The 21,690-nt window shown below is 55.2% G+C and overlaps 1 protein-coding gene across 3 annotated transcripts in view; it reads left to right on the top strand.

The window, feature by feature from the left end:
• The window catches only part of TTC7A (tetratricopeptide repeat domain 7A), a 119,107-nt gene that overhangs the window by 45,599 nt on the left and 51,818 nt on the right, over positions 1-21,690 (top strand). For all 3 annotated transcript variants that reach the window (XM_061155467.1, XM_061155469.1, XM_061155468.1), the window contains 5 exons: positions 98-255; positions 867-930; positions 10,849-10,986; positions 12,529-12,612; positions 16,830-16,934. In XM_061155467.1, the coding sequence (XP_061011450.1) occupies positions 98-255; positions 867-930; positions 10,849-10,986; positions 12,529-12,612; positions 16,830-16,934 (549 nt within the window). The remainder of the gene's footprint in view (positions 1-97; positions 256-866; positions 931-10,848; positions 10,987-12,528; positions 12,613-16,829; positions 16,935-21,690) is intronic.

Here is a 21,690-nt window from a genome sequence, read left to right as displayed (position 1 = left end):
ATGTGGCCAACAGGCAGATGTGGCTGGGCCGCGAGTGGAAGGCCCAGCAGGGCAGAGCCAGCATGTGCCTGCCTCTGAGTCCCGCCCTCTCTGCCAGATGGCCGCCAAGCACCTGGCTGGGGTCCTGCTGCACTCCCTGAGCGAGGAGTGCTACTGGAGCCCCCTGTCTCAGCCTCTGCCCGAGTTCATGAGCAAGGAGGAGAATTCCTTCATCACGCAGGCCCTGCGGAAACCTCACCTCTACGAAGGAGACAAGTAAGCCCTGTCTGCTCAGGGGACCACTCCAAACTCAGGCCACCGTCCCTGGGGTTGGGTGCCCAAGGTGGCCCCTCTCTCTGCTCCACGCTCTCCTGCTCTTTCCGCCCAGCTCCCTGCCAGGCAGGCTCCTTAGAACAGGCAGGAGCCGAGAAGACGAGAGAAGGCAGGTCTTGTGGTGGGGGCAGGGGGTCCTGTAAGGCTTCCAAAGGCCAAACAATTATTTGGGGAGTCCCTGCCTCCATGCACCATCTGTCTTGTTTCTGCCAATAATCGAAGGTGGGGTCTGTGAGCTTCCTTTCTGCTCATCTCTGCAGCTTGCTCCAGCCACTCACTTGCCCCAGGCAGTGCTGGGGGCTGGATGGGGCATCCCCCACCCCCACCCCAAGAGCGTTGCAGTGTTTCCCACCCTTGCCCGCCACAGCCTTTCAGATCCGTGACTCTGGGGCACGATGAACTACAGGTGGAATCCGGTGCCTGTGAATTATGCAGGGGAAGGTCACCTTACGAGGGCTGGTGCCGACTCCAGGGCCGAAGGGCCAGCGGGGCGGGCCAGCTGTGCTGCTTGGTGAGGGCCGCACTGCAGCCAGACTGCCTTCTTTGTCCTCCAGCCTCTACTGCCCGAAGGATAACATTGAGGAAGCCCTGCTGCTGCTGCTCATCAGCGAGTCCATGGTGAGTGACAGGGCCCTACCCGGGCCTCCAGCCTCCGCCCCGGGGGGAAAGCTGCTGGGCTCGGGCTTAGCCCACCAGGTCCTGGCTGAGATCAGCCCCCGTGGATGTCACTGCAGCAGGCTTTGCTTGCCCCCCCAAGGGGGTGCGGCTTGCTTATGAGATTTAGGTGTGGTGTCCAAGGCTCCCTTTGGGGGCCTGGGTCCTGCCCTCCAGTGACCAGGGACTGAGCTAACAAGTTCCTACCTCCTGCTTCTGGAATTAAACGATATCATCAGCTTGTTAACAGAATGTTGCATGAACAGGCCTGAGCTGGGTCTGTGGTGATGGAGAGGAGTGGAAGGAACATGTAATTTTCATGGCAGCAGGCCTAGATTCAGGTTCCAGCCCTGCCACTCAGTTGCCGAGGGCCCTGGGCAGATCACCTAAGCTCTAGGAGCCTTAGCTCCTCACCTCTAAAGTGACAGTAACTCACAGGGGTGAGATGCTTGTACAAGTAAGTATTCATGCACTCGTGCCAGTCTTTTTTTAATCTTTATTGAATTTGTTGTAATATTGCTTCTGTTTTACGTCTTGGTTTTTTGGTCACAAGGTATGTGGGATCTTGGCTCCCCGACTAGGGATCAAACCCTCACTCCCTTCCCTGCATTGGAAGGCAAAGGCTTAACCACTGGACTGCCAGGGAAGTCCCACGCCACTCTTAATTCAGAGTATCATCTACTTTGTGCCAGGCCCCGTTCTGGATGCCAGAAAAACAGCAGCAGACAGAATGGAGAAAACTGCCTGCCCTCGTGGAGCTTACATTCTAGTGAGGGAGGTGGGCGGTAAACAAATAACTCTTCAGCTATCCAGGGTTTCGGTGCCTGACTGCTGTGCGGAAATAAGGCGGAGGGGGTATGGAGTGAAACACTTTCTAGATTTTTTCATAAGACCGCTTGTCCCGCCCCAGGCAGACACACGTGGACACAGGTGCGTATACACACACGCGTGCCTGTGCCATGGAGGCTCGGAGGGGAGATGTGTTGGGTCATCCAGGAGGTGGTGAGATGAAGGATGTGGCCCAGGGGGACTGGAGGAGGGGTGGGCATGGAGCAGCCAAGTCAGGCGTCCTCTGATTGAGGGGTCCCTCAGAGCTTATGAGCTGGGGACCCCTGGGTTGAGAACTAGGTTTCTAAAAATGATGCATCTGAGAGCGGTGACTGAAAGCGGAGTTTAAGAAACCAGGTTCCTAAACAGCCAGAAACAAATGTCTCCTTGGACACCTGGGCCTGTGTGATGCCAGGGTTTATTTAGAGAACTCTGGTCAGTGAGGGTTACCTCTAACTGAGCAGGTCCCTCCTGCCAAGTGGATGGGGAGGGTAGAGGGGGTGACACTGGATTAGGGGAGAGAGAATGTATCCTTCCCCAGCCAGGTGGGGTCCATTTGGATCCAAGAGTGCTCAGGAAGGAGTGTAGCTACTTGGATCCCAAGAGCCAACTAGCCAGGATGTGGTCCTGAAAAATTTGCAGGGTGCATGCTAGAGGGGGGACATCTAGCTGGTTAGCCCGATGTGGGCAAAGGGGTACCAAGGCCAGATCTGGTTCTCATGGGAGAACAGTGCACTTCTCACAGACTGAACCCCAGTTTATAATTATGGACCCTCAGCCATAAACCAGCATCCCCTCCCTGCCCCCTACACACACCTCGGCCATCTCAGCACCTACACCGTCAGATAAGAGTGCAGAGAAGTCACCTGCTTTGGGAAACACAGGCTGTTATTTTTGCCTTCCTGGGCTGAGGGTTACAGTGTTGTCTGCAGTTGGGACATCAAAAGGTGAAACTGGGAACATTTCTTGGGTCCTTTCTCTGCCGGTTTCCAAGCTGATCATCTCTTCTAGTGGGCACGGTGTTGAGCCATGTGAAAAGTAAGTTTCATATTGTTCAATCTAATATTATGTTCCCATCTTACAGATATGAAAAGTAAGGTCCAGGACAGGTATGTGTCTTGGTCAAGGTCATTTGTTGTTAAGTCATGTTAAGTCATGTCCGATTCTTTGGGACCCCATGAAGTGTAGCACACCAGGCTCCTCTGTCCTTCACTATCTCCCAGAGTTTGCTCAAATTCATGTCCACTGGGTCAGTGATGCTATTGAACCATCTCATCTTCTGCCACCCGCTTCTCCTTTGCCTTCAGTCTTTCCCAGCATCAGGGTCTTTTCCAGTGAGTCAGTTCTTCGCATCAGGTGGCCAAAGTATCGAAGCTTCAGCTTCAGCATGAGTCCTTCCAGTGAATATTCAGGGTTGATGTCCTTTAGGATTGACTGGTTTGATCTCCTTGCAATCCAAGGACTCTCAAGAGTCTTCTCTAGCACCACAATTTGAAAGCATTAATTCTTTGACACTCAGTCTTCTTTATGGTCCAGCTGTCACATCCATACATGACTACTGGCAAAACCACAGCTTTGGTCAAGGTCACATACTAATAATCCTCACAGCCATGATTCAAATCACATCTGTGATTCACTGACTTGGTTTTCTCCTCTGTAAAAGAGCCAGGGGGATAAGTTTGAAAATCAAGTGAGACAGGGCTTGGGGAGGGCTTTGTAAACAGGGCCTTGGCTGTCTGTGTGAGAATGGTCAGCGTTTATCTCCCTGGCAGGGATAGAGGCTGGACTCTGTCTCCACAGAGGATTTCCTATGGCTGTTGCTTGATCTGGGTGCCCAGAACCAGAATCTGGATGCCTTTTCTTTAAAGCGATTCCCCCCAACCACTCCAAGTAGAGAACGGCGTTTTATTAAAACGTGACCCACACTTGGAGCCGAGGTGGTTTCCCTCCCAGCAGCTCTCTCCCTTTTTGAGGGAGGGTATGTGGCTGACTGGCCTGCACGTGCGACTTGGTGGGGATGTGGTGGGAATTCCCTGAGGCATGCGCAGCAGAGGACGTGCTCAGACGCTGAGTGCGCTGTGGCTGGGAGGAGGCCCTCTTCAAGGCTGGTTGGTTTCCTCCTCCTCACACCCAGCCTGTCACACATCTAGAAGCTTCAGACACCTGGAGGAGGGTGTTGGTGATGGAAGTAGCTTTGGTGTCTCATCTGAGGGCTTCGCACCTGGGGATCAGGACCTGGCCACTGTGGCTCCGAGTGGTTTCTCAGAGTGACCAGACCGCCCCTGACTTCTCACCTGCCCTAGATGTGCCCCCTCCTTCCCCACGGGTCACATTCTCCATCAGGTGTGGGCACCTCTGCCAGGCTCCTGCTCAGACCCCGCAACTGACCACCTGAGGCTCAGCCTGGCCTCCATGTACCAGCAGGGTTTTCCTCATCTCCCTTTAATGCTGGCTGGGTTTGGCTGGAGGCGATCGGGAGAAACTTGTAGAAGCAGACGGCTGCCTTGCCTGCTCCTTGGGTTATCCCAATCCCTACAGGATTCACTGCAGCAACAGTTACCCCAGCACAACCGGCCCTAGAGGCAGAGTCATCACAGCGCTCCACCTCCAGGTCCCCGGCGCAGCTGCTCCAGGAAAGGGTGTTTGCAGATTTCCTCGGCCCCTGTTTTGTGGTCTGGAACTCAGAGGAGTATTCTGTCTGAGTGCAGGGCTGGTAATGTAGGTATGGTTTTTGTGGCAGGCTGAGTGCGATCAGAATGAATAGGGGAGCCCTTGTCTTGCAAGAGGTAAACAGAAACCTTACAAATGCTATCATAGAAATGCATAGGACATGAGTTACAACTGGCTAAAGGAGACTTGTATTTTGTACTCAGATTTGAATTTGGGGGGCCAAAAGGGCATTTAAAAATGCCCACCCACCTACCCATCCATCCACCTACCCACTCTCCATCCATCCAGTCTTGTCTGAGCAGCGATGATGTGGCAGGCGTGCTCAGCAGTGGAGACAGAATGATGACAAGTTAAATCACAGCCCTTGTCCCAGATGTCCTCCTACCTAGTGGAAGATGCATCTAGGGACTCGGAGGAGGGCCTGGCCCCCCAATCAGAAGGAATTAGCTCAGTCTGCTGAACCTCAAATGCATATTCTGGTTTTTTAAAAACCCACGTGTCAAAATCAGCCTGATTTTCTCACTGGGTAACCAGAGGGGATAGGACTCTGTCATTTCTAAAATCTTGATCTCAGGCATGAAAATGTGTTGTAGCAGACTGAAATCCTCAAGCCCCTGTTTCATTCAGCCAGGGGAGAAGTAGCTGCTGGTGTCAGGCTCCTGGGAACAGAAGGAACACAAAGGCTTGCGTTGAGAGAGGGTAGGTGGGTGGGTAAGTCCCTGGGGCCTGGGATCCTGACTGAGGCTAACTGCCATCCATGCCCAGTGGCAGGCAGCCAGCCATTTGAATCTTGAATTGGCCACTCACAGCCTTTGTAGCCTGGACAGGTTTCTTACCTCCTTGATTCTCTTGTTTTCTCATCTGTAAAATGGGACTAATAAGGTCTCTTTCTCCATTGGGTGGATGAAGTACAAAATGAACACCAGGGTGCCTGGTACATTGTGGGTGGTCAACATATTTGCGTTTTATCCTGACAGATACCTGGTTCTAACTCAGTAATTTTAGAAAACATTTAGGTTCAGGTCTGGTTGGATGATAAACTGGTTTGAGGATACCGTTTTTTTTGTTGTTGTTGTTGTTTTAAAAAGTGCTTCCCAGACTTGATTCCATTTGGAACTCTGCAGATAAGCACAGATTGTTCCAGCTTCGGGCACCTGCTTGGCTCGGACATGAGACCCTGTGTGCTGCAGGCTGTGAGGGGAAAGGGCCTGTTACCACTGCCAGCTCAGAATGCTCAAGGCAGTGGAGGTGGGAGAGCCTCGCACCCTCGCTGGCAGGAAAGTTTCTGCCTCAGGAACATGCGGGCTGAGAGGGGCCTGGCCAGGATCACTGTGTAGATGAGACGTGCCACAGAACGTGTTATTTCTCGGTTCTGTGGGCTGGCGGCTCGAGAGCCAGTGGTAATGATGTCTGCTGGTGGGGAGCGCAGCCCGAGCAGAACATGACCGCGTCCTCCAGGGAGGGACAGGCACAAATGCCACTGGGAGACTCCTTTCTAGGGTGATGGGTGTGGGGGCTGAACAGCAGGCCTCGAGGTGGGGCCCTTGGCTAGTCAAGAGGCTGTCCCTGAGAACAGGGCTGACGTGGTCCAGGGAGCTTGTTCTCTGCTGAGAAGCAGCCCCTGAGACCTGATTGAGAAGCCCAGCCTCATGTTTTGCTTTGGTGCTTTCCAAGCAGAGCCACCCCAGGGCCTCTGAGGGTGTGGGCTGGGCTGGCGGATACTTCCTGAGACACCTGGAGGCAGGGGAAGAGTTGGGATACAGTCAGAATGTCTAGGTTCTAATCTGGGTCCTAACCCCCCTATCTGTATGCCTTGAGTATCCTCCTCGGTCCCTCTGAACCTCAGTTTTCTCATCGGTTAAAAAAAGACAGTAGAATAGGGGATGGTCATTGTCAGCATTATGTGATAATACTTACAAAGTACTCCACAAGTTAGTTCCTTTTCCTTTTACCCTGCTTGTGTCCAGGATCAGAGGAGAAATGGGGCTGTCAGGGCTGTCTGTGGTCAGGGCTGTCTATGGCCCTGCAGCCAACAGAGGTTGGGGACCAGGGCTGGCCGAGAAGCCCATAGGGCTGCAGGTACTTAGGGCAGTAGAAGCTTGTCCTGGACTGGCCATCGGAGGTTCAGCCTTAACTCCTAGAGACCTCACACGAGTTAGCAAAGTTCCTCGCGCAAGTTCCCTTCTGTAAAGGGAACACCAGCACTTTCATCCCGCCCCTCCATGGGGTTAGTACGAGATCATGGCATCGCTAATTCAGCTCATAAAATGCATGGCACCCACACCAGGGATGGCTGTTTGAGCAAGAACCATTCTGCCTTAGGTGTCATGCCGCTGGTCCATCTGGGGCAGAAGACATGCCCTTGTGGGCGTTTTCTTAAGGCGTGATGTTTGCTTCATGGATACGTGTCCAAAGGCCACCGTAGGTCACACTGGATGATGGGTGGGATGAGGGGTGGGGCAGAGCACGTTTCTTTGACTTTTCCTCTTCTGACCTGCTTGGTCTGGGGAGACTACCCCTTGGAAGGACAGCAGAGCAGAAGATCCAAGGCTAGGAGCTGGGACAGGTGATGAACCCTACTTGGGATTAAGTGCATGAATTAAACAAGAGTGGGGCACCCCCCGAACTGGAGGAGACTGAAGCTTTTGCAGCGGAAAACAGAGGAGAATAGCCTGTCATTATCCCAGACTGGTAAGGAGTGGGGTGATGAGAAGAACATTTAGTTTCCATACAGTTCATGACTGTCACTGCATCTGACGTGGAGGATGTCCTTGTGAGGACATTTAAATTGTGGAAGGGAAGTATGTGAAGGGGCCGAGGGTGAGGCAGGGAGCTGATGGAGCTGGAAGCAGAGTTGTGGCCTGTAGGAGTGAGCTCAGTGGAGGAGGAGGGAGTAGGGTAGCTAGGGCACCCTGGGTGGGGACTTCAAGACCCCGGAAGGTCGAGGCCCTGTGCACTGAGGCCTGCTCTGGCCCCTGAGCTGCACGTGAATTCTTACCCTGTCACCAGTGCACCCCGCCCCCCACCCCGCTGCCCCCCGAACTGTGGCTTCCTTTTTTCTTTTCTGTTTCTCCCCTCCACCCCACCCTGTTGCCATGGTTACATACACAGACTACCCAGCTGCCCTGCAAACCCGTGAGCGTTTCAGCCGCAGCCCTGCCTCAAAACCATAGCAACCGCTTGCAAACTTCTGCTTCTGGGTTTCCTTTGGGGACCCACGCTTCCCTCTGGGCACAGGTGCCAAGTCCTGAGGACCTCTAAGAAGATGGCTTTCCCGCTGTCTCCCTGTTGGGGTGGGAGGGAGTCCTCAGACAGAGGAGATGCTACCGTGGTTCCCTCATCCGTTCCTGTCCTTCTGACCTAATGCTTGCCCAGAGCTTAGGAGTTCACGCCTTCCTCCTACCAGCCACACACATTCAGAGACACTGTTCTCTTAAAGGTCAAGGTCTAGGGCAACAGGAGGAAGTTTCCACATGAGGGCCAGAATCTTTCTGTTTCAGATGTCACTTGAGAGTGCTGTGTGCGGGCCTCTGCTGGGGCTGGTAGGCTAGAGATGAGCGAGATGCATTCCTGCCCCAAGAACTAATGAGCGAGGCGGGCATGTGGGGCCTGGGTGTGTGCCTAGGGTTGGGAGAGGATGTGGGGTGGGCAACCTCCCCTGGCAAGACAAGTCAGGGAGAGCAGCGGAAGGAAGGGATCCCCAAATTGAGTTTGAGGGGCCAGAAGGCACCCACGTGGACAGGGGAACATAGATGGGCCTTGGTGAGGGGAGGGAGCTGCAGGGAAGGACCTGGGAGCTGGTGGAGAGAGGCTGGCCAGCGGCACAGGGCTTCTTGGCAGCCACAGAAAGGCGGGTGGGTTGGAGTGGGGGCCTGGCAGGGTGCTCCTGGAGGGACAGGCCAAGCACAGCTTACTGCTTACTGTCCCCTACAGCAGACTGGGTCCTCGATCCTGGATGCATCCTGCAGGAAGGCCGCCCCTGCTGGCCACCTGCCCTGCCCCCTTTCCATGAGGACCCCCTCTCCCCGCAGAGTCCTAGGTCAAGTCCACTCGCTGTGGCCACAGGGTACTGCTGCTGCGTCCTTTCCATAGCCCCTCCCCGAGGGCAGGGACTGGGTCTCCCCTCCTCTCAGTCCCAAGCCTCCGGGCCCCATCCCACCATAGCGGCAGCCCCCACCCTGGGTGGCCGAGAGCTGGGGGAGTTAGTGGAGGTGGAGGAGTGGGCAGGTCCATGGCTGGGCACAGAGTGGGTTTTGTGTTCCTTGGTGAAATAGCTGCTGCCAAGGCTCTCCTTAGAATCTCTTCTCTTCCTGTTAGTGCCTGTGTGGGTGGATTTCACTGGGAAGGAGGGGGATTTCTCTGGCACTTTCCCTCTCTCCACTCCTCTCCCTTAACCCTTTGGCATCTGAGCGGCTCTTGTTTACCAGGCTGGCACTGGGGCTCAGCCTTTCTGGGGATCTTCTTCCATCCCCAGCACCCTCTCCTGGGGCAGTCCATGCCCTTCGGGGTGGTGGGCAGCCCTGGCCTGCTGTGCCTGGAGGAGCAGCCCAATCAAGGCCATTGGGCTGCCTTACTGACAAGCCCCCACGAGTGAGTCACGTCCTTGGGTCTTATAGGCGTTTTGGCTTCTAGAAGCCTCTGTGGGAAGGCACGTCAAGCCTGCACGGTGGGACACGTCCAGAACCTGTAATCCAGAGACTGTTGAGCTTCTGCTTCTGTAGCCATCACCCTTGGCAGCCCCAGCCCCTGCCCTGGAGGAGGCGATAGTAGTCTTGCATGGAAGGAAGTTGTGAGCACCACCTGTGGATTCCTCATTTGAACCTGACCAGCAGGATCTGGGTTTTAAGGGTCAGGAGGTCTTTTTTATCCTGTCAAAGAGGTGAAGTCCCTGGGTCTGAGGTCCTTTGTGGGGTAGTAGAGGAGAGTGAGTCCCTACTCACGAAAGGGGGTTCAGCCTTTCATGGGGGTGGGGAGGAGGCAGGAGGTGGGAGGACGCTGGGAGCGTCTGCCCAGAACACAGCTTTGCTTCAGCTCAGGCACAGCCCTCAGAGAGAGAGAGAGAGAGAGTATGTGTATGTGTGTGTGTTTGTGTTTATGATTGGAGGAGACACGGGGGGCCCAGAGCATCCCCGGCCTGCCCCCCCCCCCCGCCCTGTCAGGATCCCCATGACCCCTGTATAGCTTCTCCTGAGCGCTGTCCCCAGGATGCGAGTGTACAAGAGGGAGTGGGGCCACAGAACAGGTGGGTCCCCAGTTCCTGATGGGGGGATTTCAAGCTTGGGTTTACAGAGCGCTCCCTTCAGATTGTGCAGACTTGCCCACTCCTAAGGCACGTTTTCTCTTGCCTCTCCCCTCCCTGAGCAGCCCCCGGCAACTCTGAGCTACTGGACTCCTGGGTGCCAGATGCCAAGCACAGAGACCTTGGGTTGTGGGGAGTTTCCTGAGAAGGATAGAGGAGAGTTCCATAGTGGGAAGTCAGGGACAGGGTCTGGGCCGGACACGGGGGTGATGGGAAGGAGGTATGGGGTCTTTATTGGAGGAACTTGGGGGCACCTTCAGAGGAAAAGGGTGCAGAGAGGCCTCCGCCCAAACTCTAGGCCTGTGAGTCAAGCCACACAGCCACCCCCCAATCTTGTCAGTTTCCAATGTTATCTGAAGGTTGTCCTGTGAGTGGGCGATTACACACACACAAGGACTGTCCCAGAGGACAGCTGGCCTGTACCCTCAACAATGCCAGTGTCCTGGAGACGGAGGAGGGCCACGGGACTCTTAACAGTGAAAGGAGGCACAAGAGACCTGGTGCCCACCTGCAGAGCATGATCCTGGGTTGGATCCTGGCATGATGGCTCTTCCATGAAGGCATCGGTGGGACTGGAGGCAAGATTTGAATATGAGCTGCTCTTAGGAGATAGAGGGAACAGTGCTCCATTTCCTGAATTTGGCATTTCTGTTGTGGTTATAGAAAGAATGTCCTATTTAGGGATGAAAGTCCAAGTGGCGTTAACTGACTACCATAACTATTATTGCTGCTACTGCTACTGTTATAGAGAGTCAAAGCCACCGTGGTCCATGTTACCAGGTTGGGTTTACTGCTGTTGTATTACTTTTTTGCGACTTTTCTGTAGGTTGGACAGCTTGCAGAATAAAGCCCTGAAAATCAGGGGCAGGGACTCAGGACTGCTCCATCACTGCAGCCTGGGCTACAGGTGGAGGGTTTGCTTGCTGTCGTGGTGGTGGGGAAAGGCTCTGGCTGGCTCTAGGAGTGTGGCCTGAATCAGCAGCGAAAGGGTGAAGGTCACTGGGCCTCAGAGGCAGGGGCCCTGTAGAGAAAGACACCTGTTGATTCTCTGTTCTCGCTCTTTTCTAAACCGTGTCTCCCCACAGGCCACTCGGGATGTGGTGCTGAGCCGGGCACCAGAGCAGGAGCAGGACCGGGCGGTGAGCCTGCAGAATGCGGCGGCCATCTATGACCTGCTGAGCATCACGCTGGGCAGGCGGGGCCAGTATGTCATGCTCTCCGAGGTACAACCCCCTCCACCATCCCTCCCCTGCTGCCACCAAGGGGTCCGGCTGTGTTCTTGGGAGACCCAGTGCAGAGAGGTGCTGCCCTTCACTGGCAGGGTGTATCTGTTCTTTCAAATGTTTTTGTGTTTTCTCCTTTGAAAGAGCACGTTGTTGTATAGAGAAGCCCGAGAGGATAATTATCCACCCCTCCGTTTCCCCTGGAGGTGATGCTGGTGTTCTGGAGGGGTTCTGAGCTGAGAGTGGTCGGGAGCCTGGATCCCCCTCCCACCCCCTCTAGAATGAGCACCCCCATTGTATTGGGCAAACCCTACTGGGGCAGCGCTCCATGGGCTGGACCCAAGGGGTGGTCCCGCTCCAGGACGTGAGGACCAGGGGCACAGAGCTGCCCCTCTTTCCCGCCCTCCCCCCCACCCAGGGTGAACGGCATGTGCACAGATTTGAGCTTTCAGATCCAGGCTGAGATCAAGGGTGGCTCTAGGGCCCTGGGCTTAGGTGGCCCTCTCAGCAGCAGATTCTCTGGCCACGTGTTTGGGAGGGCTCCGGAGAGGAGAGGCAGTGACACCTGCCGAGCCCTTGCTTACACTAAGGCACCGCGGGAGGTGCTTCCAGAAGATACCGTCTTTAGTATCAGGAGATAGGTGGTCTCTTAAGTTCGCCAGTGAGGAGGGCGAGGCCCGGCCAGGTGGTTCTGCCCAGGTGCGAGGGGCTGTGTTGAGTCAGCCTGGGAGACCCAGGCCACTGAGCTCTGCAGGGGCCTGCGTGTGGCCCCGTGCCATCCCCTCCGTCCCCTGCCCACCTGACGGGCATACGGTGAATCCTGGCCGCATGCGCTGGCTCTGCCTCTGTCACCTGGAACCACCTCTGTGGCTTCCTCTCAGGTCTCACAGATAGCCCCTGACTCGGGGTGGCCCCGGTCAGAGGGCCAGGGAGCAGATGGTTTTTCCTGATGGTTGTAGCAAAGAGCAAAAGGAAGCCTGTGCGTTCGGGCATCATTCTGTACACGGGCTTCAGAGTCAGTAAGTTTGTTGCTTACTGGCCCTGCAACTCTGGCAAATCAATCAAGTCTCAGCTTCTTCATCTGTGAAATGGGGGTAATTAGAGAAGCTGCCTCAGTGAGTTGTTGGAAAGAGTAAATGAGTTCATCCATGTAGAAAGCTGAGGACGGTGCCAGGCATAATAATGAGAAGAATTGTCAACTGTTATTTTTTTTTCAACTATTATTTTTATTGGGTGTTTACATTTTGAAAGCACTTTCACAAATCTCATTTCATTCACTTTTCACTGTCGCCCTTATGTGGTGTTCACATGATACACTGGTGGGAACCGAGGGCCAGAGAGGGTGAGAAACTTGGGCAAGGATGCCCAGCATGCTGGTGGTAGAGACAGGCTACCCCCGGAGTTCTCTGACAGGAACCAAGTATGAGCTCTGGCCGCCTCCAGTGGGAGCGGCTTGAGCAGTGATTCCCCTGGAACGGTGTGGGTGGGCCAGGGGAGGGAGGACCCCTGAAGGGAAAGTATTGACCAACTCCCTCTTCGCAGTGCCTGGAGCGAGCCATGAAGTTTGCGTTCGGAGAATTTCACCTCTGGTACCAGGTGGCCCTGTCCATGGTGGCCTGTGGGAAGGTAAGGCCCAGGGCGTGCTGGAGGCTGCACACTCCCCCTCAGGTGGGGCTGGGGGCGCCACTGTCCACTCGTTCCTCCCGGAGGCTGGCAGAGGGTGGGGCAATGATTCAGAAATATTGTCCCGCAACTGATGTTAATCTCCAGGGCATGAGGGGCACAAAGGGTTGCCCACAGACCCCTGTGTGAACATGGTGTCTTATCTCTGAGTTATGATGGGGCCAGCTGTGTAGGAGTGAATCTGTCAGTGGTTTCCTCTGAGTACATGTGCACGCCTGGGGCGTTGCAGCTTTTCTGCCTGTGAGCTGGCTGGTCTGATTGCCTGAGACAGGCATGAATGTGGTTCCCAGCGAGGGGAACGGTGTTCCACTGGGGGCTGCATCTCTTCTCATCCGGGAGTGTAGCAGCAGGAAGGACCTTGCAAATCCAGAACTTCCCTAGGAGGGTGGGGTTGAAGGGTAGAGCAGAGCAGAGCACCCCCCTTCTCCCAAGGAAGTGTGTTGGGAGCTCTGTGAGGTGGACGTGGCTGGGGTGGTCAGGAGGAGTTCTGCCCGGAGCAGGGCTGACCTTATCCAGGTCTCCGGAGCTGTGTTTGCCCTCCACCACCCTCTCCCCAACCCTGTCCCTGCACCCACTGGTTTTCCCTCCCATGAGAATCACACTTACATAAGCCTCTATTCTCAGCAGTGACATGAAAGGAAAACCTTTCCAGAGCTGGGTGCTGAGGGTGTTGGGGCTGAGGATGCTACGAATGCAGGAAGTAAGGAGGCTTGAGCTCACAGATCGTTCCAAGAGCTATAAACACCCAGAGCCCATTTGTGGGGCTGAGGGAATTCCTCCCCCGCCACCCCCAAGCCATTTGTGCCACCTGCTCTTCTAGCCCTGCATTCATCTCCAAGGAGGGTCCTCCTGGGCTTGCCAGCACCCTCCCACCCCCACCCCCCCCCACCCCCCCACTGAAAGGAGGGTATGCTTGCCAGGTTCTGGTGGGGAGAGGGGGAAGAGCAAGTGCCTCTTCTGACAGGTGGGAAGGAGCTGGAGAAGTACAGCCAAGAATCAGGCAGGAGCCTTCTCTGCACTCTTGTTACCTTGCCAAGCATTTTCTTCCCAACCTCTTCCCCTTCCCTCATCATCTTGGCCACCTCACAGAGCATCCTGTAGGTCATGGCATGATGTATCCTGGCTGTGTGTTCAGTAGGGTCTTGTTGAGAGTCAGAGGGAGCTCAGAACAGATGGGTTGAGGCCCAGGGGAGGAAAAAGGGGGGCTGGGGCTTGTATGGAGCCTGGGTAGGTAGCTGACGATGGCATCTGAGAGCTTCTTTATGCCTTGAGGAAACAGAGAAAGAGCCTCTAGTCTGAGTATGGTCTGGGAGGAGAGGCCCAGGGCTAGGCCTCCACCCTTCTGTGGGCCGTGAACCACTTTGAGATGCTGAGGAAAGCTGAGGGCCCCTCCTCAGAAGAATGCACTGCTCTCAGAAGTTAGCTTTAATTTCTGGGGGTGCTCCTGGAAGGCCCCCATTTCAGGAGAAAGTGTCACACTAACCTGGGAATTACAGGGTCTTCAACCCCCTTACTGAAAAGAGCTCAGAGAGGTTCAGATGCAGCCTAGGACACCCCAGAATCTGGGGAGCTGATGTCACCCAGGGCCTGGCTCCTTCCCAGAACAGCAAGGTAGACACAAGAATGGGCTTACAGGCAGGAGGTTGGAGTGATCAGTGAGTGCCTCGTGCGTGAGGCCCCACAGGCTGGGTCACACCTACACCTGGGTTAGTGCAGCCGGAGACTGCTCTGGATGCAGGCTCTCCATCCCCACCCCTCAGGAGCCCTGCACACCGGCTCAGCCTGCTGGGTTGGCCCAGGCAGCCCTGGGAAGAATGGCCAGACCTTGTCCTTTGCCACGAGCCTAGGGTGGGAATCCAGGTTCTGTCCCTGCGGTTGTGTGCAGAAGGTGAGGCCAGGCGGATATGAGTATATCTGGCACCTCCACCTGCAGGAAGAGAGGACGAGTTCCCTGGCATGATTTAGGTCGCTTCTTCTCTTGGTCTCCTCAGCGGCTGCGTTGCTAGGTAACCAGCATGACAAAAAAAGAAAGAAAAAAAAAAAAAAGAGCCTGCAGCTCTGACTGAGGAGTCCTCAGATGGCTCCTTCAATAGCAGTGTTTCCTGGTCTGGGTGGGGTGGGACGTGGAGGGTCAGGGTTAGAGAAGTCTGTGTTTCAGGGATGCTGAGGTCAGCACCCAGGGAAAGGGCAAGGCTTGCTGTGGGGTGGGGCAGAGGGGGCCACAGTGAGGGGCTGGGAGCAGCCTTCAGAGGAGAGGGTCTCGGGAGAGGCGGATGGCCTGGCACCTCCTGCCAGCCCTTCGCTGGCCTCTCTCACCCCAGCCCACACCGAGTTCCCTCCTGCCCCGCAGGCCCCCAGTCTCCCAGCTGGTCGTATGCTAACACCCTCTTGGTCTCTTACCCTCTTCTTTCCTGAGAGAGCAGTGGGGCGGGGCTTGGTTCTCTCCATCCAGCCTTTCTCTGGGTCTCTTGCCCTATCCAGCAGGGACCCCACAACTCCCAGTCCATGCTTGACACGGAGCAGACCCGAGTTTGAGACACCTGATGTTGGCCTAATAAGCCTGAGCCCAGAGCCCAGGAAGTCTGTCACGTCTGGGCTGAAAAAAGCTCTCCTTTCTCCGCGGGGAAAGGAAAGGCGGGTAGAGAAAGGCGGGGGTCCAGGGTGGACACAGACCAGTGGGGCCCCAGGTCTGCATCCACTAGTCTCCATGCTGTGCTGTGGACAGAGAGCCTTCCAGAGTCCCCATGTCCCTCACGGGGCCTCTGGAGTAGCCAGGGAGGATGAAGCTGGTGGATTAGCCACCAGCTAATGGTGGCGAGCTGGGCCAGCAGTAGGGCCCAGCTTGTGGGAATTATAGATACACACACGTGCACGCGTGCATGCACGTGTGTGTATAGGAGGGAGACGGAAGCCTCCTCTCTGGCCAAGGTAGGCAGGATAGGGCAGTGGTTACAAGCTTAAAGTCAAACTCATCAAACCCCAGCTCAGCCATTTATAGTCAGTGTGGCTTCAAACACACCACTTCTCTGCATTTCAGTTTCTTCATCTGTAAATAGGGACAGAGTGAAACAGGAGGGAAGGGGGCAGGGACAGCCTTTAGGATGTGACGAAATAGTTGAAATACTCCTCCCACTCATTAGCCTATAGAGTTACCCAGCCCGTTAAAAACTAACCGTACCGTATTTCAAGGGCGCTCTCTCTTCTGACCCACACTCTGTCTGTGAAGTGTGTCTCTCCCTAAATAAATCCACTTCTTACCTATCACTTTGTTTCTGTCACTGAATTCTTTCTGTGATGAGACATCAAGAACCTGAGCTGTATTAAGTCCTGAGACCAGGTGTGTGATCTCAGTTAAAAGACCATAGGTTCAAGTCCTAATCTGAGTTACACGGTTTTAATAGCAACCTACCTCCTAAGAGAGTTGTGAAAAATAAATGACTTCATATTTATAAAGCAGTTAGAACAGAGGTCAGCAGACTTTCTATAAAGGGTCAGAGAGTAAACATTTTTGACTTTGTAGGTCAAACAATCTTCATGGGAACTATTCCACTCTGCCTTTGCATCATGAGAGCAGCTGTAGGCAATACTCATCTGAATGGGTGTCCCGAGTTCCAATAAAACTTTATTTGTAGAAGCAGGCAGAGGGCCACATTTGGCCTGTGGGCTGGGTTTTGCGGACCCTCCACACTTGGCCATCCTCAGCATGTCTGTGGCCCCGTCTCCGTGGCTGCTTTCTTGCTTCTTCTCTGACAGCCTTTTTGCTCCTGCCAGTCCCCATGTGAATTTGTCCGCTTCTTATCACTGTAAACAGAGTTTTGAACTCAGAGATTTGAGAGAGTTTCCTTCTACCTCTAAAATTCCTGTGGTTCACATGTGAATTCCTTTTGAAGAGTTTCCCTATTTTTTTCTCCTTAGTTCTTGTTACATCACCTCTGGCAAAGGTCACAGCCTCCATTTTCCAGATGAGGAAACAGACCTAGGGGGACTTGCCTGCCACCGCCGCCTGGACCCCTTCCAGTGGGCCTCTTCCTGGCTTGGGTGGAAAGGGGTGCAGGGCAGGGGCTGGCCATTTGGGAGGTGCCCCCGCTGAAGGCATGAAACACCCAGTCTGCTGCAACCCAGGGCTGTGAGTGACCGTGTTGCCGCCCTTTTTCCTGCAGTCATCCTACGCTGTGTCACTGCTGAGGGAGTGTGTGAAGCTGCGGCCCTCGGACCCCACCGTGCCCCTGATGGCCGCCAAGGTCTGCATCGGGTCCCTGCATTGGGTGAGTGATCCCGGTGGCAGGGTCCAGGTCCTGGCAGCTTCCTGCAGGAGGGTAGGGGCAGGTGGGTGCGTCTTGCTGTGTGTGGAAGGGGTGAGGGAGTGGAGAATGGCTTCTGAAAACTCCAGCCTTCATCCCCCAACTCAGGATGGTGTCAGGTTTGTGCTTCAGCCTTGACTGTCTCCAGGGAGCCAAATGTGGAGTCGGAAGGCAGGGTGCCCCCCACCTGCCCAGCTTAGGGGAAGTGAGCAGGACCTTGAAGTTACCTGGGCTAGCCCGCCGTTCTGCATGAGAACCAGCCCTGGGCTGGATGGGAGGGTGGTCCCTCTGTCAGCCACCTCCTTCCCTCGGGACTCCAGCACCCAGGCCCTGCCTTGTGCTCAGCTGCCTGCTTAGCACTCTCTGCTGAGGCGACTGAACTAAAGATGAGCTCAGCGTTCGCCCTCTGTCCACAGCTTCTTTCCCTCTAGGAGGTCAGCAGGGGGAGTGGGGAAGGAGCCCTGGCCCAGGAACCCAGAGCGCCAGGCCTCGCCTGCTGCTCCCCTCGCCCTGGCTCCCTGGCTGCTGCTCTCGGCCTGGGGGATCTTGCTGCGGCACCTCTGCCCAGCTGTCTGCTCTCACTGGGAGCGCCTTTGCCCACGTTCCTGGCTTCCACAGGCCCACATCAGCCTCCTACATCCAGGCCGTCCTGTTTCCGCCCTCTTCAGCAACTAGAACAGTGCAGCGTCTCTCCCACGTGTTGGCTTTCAGCCCCACCTACATCTCTCTTGAAGCTCCATGAGCCTAGTTCCTTCATTGGCCCAGTGTCTCCCCAAGGGGGAGCTTCTCCCATACATGTCCCTCCCCTTCCTGATGTCCTGACACCCCTGCCTGCCCTTGCTGTTGGGTGCCCAGCTTGTTCCAGGGCAGCAGGGTCTAGGTTCCAGGTGCCTCCGGCAGGTGCTTCAGAGTTAGCAGCCTCTCCAACCCCTCCAGCTCTGGGGAGGGAGATCTTGCGTTCTAACCCTTCCCGCTAAGGATGCTGAGGACCCTCTCAGAGGGGCTCCTTCGTTGCCACCCAGTGGGCCTCATCCTGGCCCTGCTGCAGGGACTGCTCCCTCGGATTGGGGGTGGGAGGCCGGGGAGCAGGACCTTTCCATCTGGTCCTCGGGTCCCCATGTATGACGTCGAGTATGGCCCTGCCTTGGCCCCACCCGACTGTGGGAGATCAGGGAGGAGAAAGCATGCCTTTTGGCCCCAGGCTTTATGGTGTCCCGTAAGACTGATCTGCAATAGGCTGTCAGCATTTGGAGGAGGCAGCGTGATGAGGGGGTAACAGTTTCACTGTCGTGTGGTGTAAATGATGTAGAGGCAGGAGAGGGTTGGACAGGTCAGGGAGGCCTCCAGGAGAAGGGGGCCTTGGATGGGGCTCAGAGGTGGTCCCTTTCATCACAGCTTGCTTTCCTCAGCCTCATGGTTACGGGGAAAATTGCCCATCCCCCAAGTGTTTTTCGGGAGACTGTTGGCATCTTCCACCCTAGAGGATAGGGTCCCCTCTGGGTGGTGTGTGAGTGCCAGCAGAGTGAGGAGCCAGGCTGAGCATAGCAGCGGCGGGTGGTCGTGTGAGCCAGAGGATGCAGAGGGTGGGCTCGCTGACCACTAGCTCACGGCCCTGTGTGTTCCCAAGGCTCCAGAGAGGGGCCTCAAGTGCATCCCTAGGACGAAGCCCAAATATCCACCTCGCCAAGGGTGGGTGGGGAGGGCATCTGTGCTCCCAGGAGCTGCAGGCTCTGAGGCGGCTGTGGGTCCACCCAGGCAGTGCCGCCCTTGCCAGGAAGCCCTAAATTTAGGTCTTCCCGACGCGGAGGAGCTGTTTCCCTCAGCAGTATAATGACAGTAATTATGTGCATTCAGATTACATGGTAATAAAATTAGGATCCAATCAGTCCAAATTGAAATCAGATGAGTTGGGAGCAAAGTAATCAATGACAACATAAATAGAAAAGCCCAAAAGGAAACTTCAGCATTCAGACTTGACATCCGAATTAGGGAGGAGAGTGAGCCGTTTAACCTCGGCTGAGAAACATATTTCGGTTTGGGGGCTGGTTTGAACTAAGGTTTAAGTCAGGTCCAGGCTAGAGCGTGATCCTGCTGTAGGGCTGGGGTGGGCTCCTGGCAGCCTTCCTTGCTCTAGAACCTCATGTTCTCTTACCTTCCCCAAAGCCCCATGTATACCTGCCTTGGACATGTAGCATGATACATTGCATTTCCTGTTGCATGTGTTTCTTGAAGGCAGGAACTCTCTCTCCTCTTACTTGAAACTGCAGCCCAGAGTTGATGCTGGGTGCTGATTGGATGGATCCTACTTGGCAAGGAATTCTGTCTTGTATGGTACTTTCCTTTCCATCTAAACAGGAAGCTTCTTCACATACTGGGTCTCATATCCTCAGCCCTTTGCCCCCACAAAGAACTCTGCACACAGTAGGTGTTCAGAAATATAGATTGACTTTGGCCCCAGCTGGCCGGGAGGAACAGGTGTGGGAAGTCTACATTTGGTTCACGGGCCTCCCTGCTCCCTGGCTTGGTGCTGGGCCGAGAGCAGGCTGTGGGTGGCCAGGGGCAGCCCGTTCTCCTAGGAGGCCAGGGGAAGGACGGCCCACGCTCTCTGTCCTCAAGGCTATGAGCAGGAAGAATGGGTCTGACAGGCAGGCAGAGGGGCGCTGGTGCTGGTGGCAAGCACAGATCCTGAAAGGCATCTGACGTCACCTCCGTCTCCTGTCTTCGTGTCTCTTCTGACTCACGTCAGCCCCCAGCAGGCCCAGCCAAGCCCCATGAGCAGGGGATGGAGATCCGGGGGTGGACAGTTTGGCCCAGGTTGCAGGAAGGGAGGCTGAAACTGGGACTTGGAAAAATGAGTTGTGCTGGGTGGAAGCGGACTAGGTGGCTATGTGCCCAGAGGTGGAGCGCCTGCCATCCCCGTGTCCTGTGCTTATGCCTGGAGCTAATGTCCCTGTGCCCAGGGCCAGTGTGGGATGCTCCGGGCTGGGTCTGAGAGCAAGATTGCCCAAGTGAGAGTGGGTGAGGAGGGGCCTGTGCAGAGGGACCTGTGATGTCCCAGGGTTGAGAGCCCTGGTCCCACCATTTATTCTGAGTGGAGGAGGGTGCGTGTCCAGGCTCTGACCTGGTGAGAGCAGCGGGGCAGCCTCCTGCCTCAACGTGGCAGTGTCTTGCCGGGGTCCCCGGCCAGTTATTTGAGGCAGGAGAAAGAGGAACTGTAAATATTTTTTCCTATCCCTGCAAACAAAATTAGTTCAGAGTCATTTAATTAAAAAGATTAAAACCTTTCTAGGTGGCTGGGGGATGGGTGTGTGTGTGCGTGTCACACATGGACGGAGAGGAGGTTGTGGAATGGAAAAGCAAGCCATGCTTGTTTTTTTAAAAAGGCTCAGCCTCTTCCCCTAAGGGGGTGGATGGGGTAGTGAGTGGAAAGAGTGCAGGCTTTGGAGGCTGAGAGGATAGGGTTCGGATCCCTGGCCTCCCACTTGGTAGCTCCCAGCTGACTCTGGGTAGGTAGTTTACCCACCCGGTGCCTTGTCAGTAACCTGGAGATAGTTGCATCTACCCTTACAGGGTGGCTGTGACCCCCAGAGCTGAACGGTGTCCCTGCTCAGCACGTGCGAGGTGCCTGGTCAACGGTAACCATCCCTGTGATGGCCCCTTCAAACTAGCAGCCTCGCCTTTGTGCTTTTGCCTTTGTTTTTTGAGATTTAGGGGTAGGAGGGCCAGGAAGATGGATTAAGTGTTTTGGAGTCCAGAAGTGGACTCCAATGCCAGCTGTCCTGCCTGGAGTTTGTGGAGATGAGGAAGAGTACCTGTTCCTTCCAGGAAGAAAAAATGTGTTTTGGGGGAGAGCAGATGACAACAGGTCCTGGGCCCTGTGGGAAGCGACTAACGACAAACCGGAGGTGCTGTTTAAGCAGAGCTTTGCGGGCTCAGAAATGACCTTTCTCTGGTTCCCTGGGCAGGAGGAAGGGGTACAACCAGTTTGGCGCCTGCGAGACGAGCCAGGCAGCCTGAGCAGGAGCGGAGTGTACAAGCCGGGAGCCTGACTGAATTAGGAGAACTGGAGATAGGCAGGAACTTGGAAAAGCACGGAAACACTTTCCTTACTTACAGACAGCGAAAGCAAAGGATCAAAATGCTGCATCCTTCCTTACATCCTTTTCCCCAAAGGGTCACAGAGGAGAAAAATGAAGACCCACAGAAGGCAGGCATGATTGAGCCACTCTGAAAGACCTAGATATAGACTCAGAAGACCTGAGTTGAAAACTTAGAAAATGTTCTCCCACTTACTAGCGGGGTGAGCTCAGATGGGTCTCCTAAGTGCCCTGCACCTCTGAACCTCAGCTGTGAAAAACCCTTCTGTCAGCTGGCCACCGTGCTGTGACGCTCCAGTGGGCACCCAGCTGCTCTGGAATTGCAAGGGAGGATGCGGGGGGGGGGGATCGCCTCCTGGGTTTCGTGGCAGAGTTACAGCTAAAAGAGGTGTTAAAAAGCAGTGCAGTGGGACTTCCCTGGTGGTCTAGTGGTTAAGAATCTGGCTGCCAATGCAGGGGACAGGAGTTTGATCCCTGGTCTGGGAAGATCCCACGTGCCACAGAGCAGATAAGCCCATGCGCACAGCTATTGAGACAGTGCTCTAGAGCCTGTGTTCCACAAGAGAAGCCACCACAATGAGAAGCCCTCTTGAAGCAACAAAGACCCCATGTAGCCAAAAACA

The sequence above is a fragment of the Dama dama genome, chromosome 11 (genome assembly GCF_033118175.1).
Source record: "Dama dama isolate Ldn47 chromosome 11, ASM3311817v1, whole genome shotgun sequence".
Classification (NCBI taxonomy): Eukaryota; Metazoa; Chordata; class Mammalia; order Artiodactyla; family Cervidae; genus Dama; species Dama dama.
The sequence above is the reverse complement of the archived record's forward strand: the minus strand, read 5'-3'. Positions and strand labels throughout refer to the sequence as shown.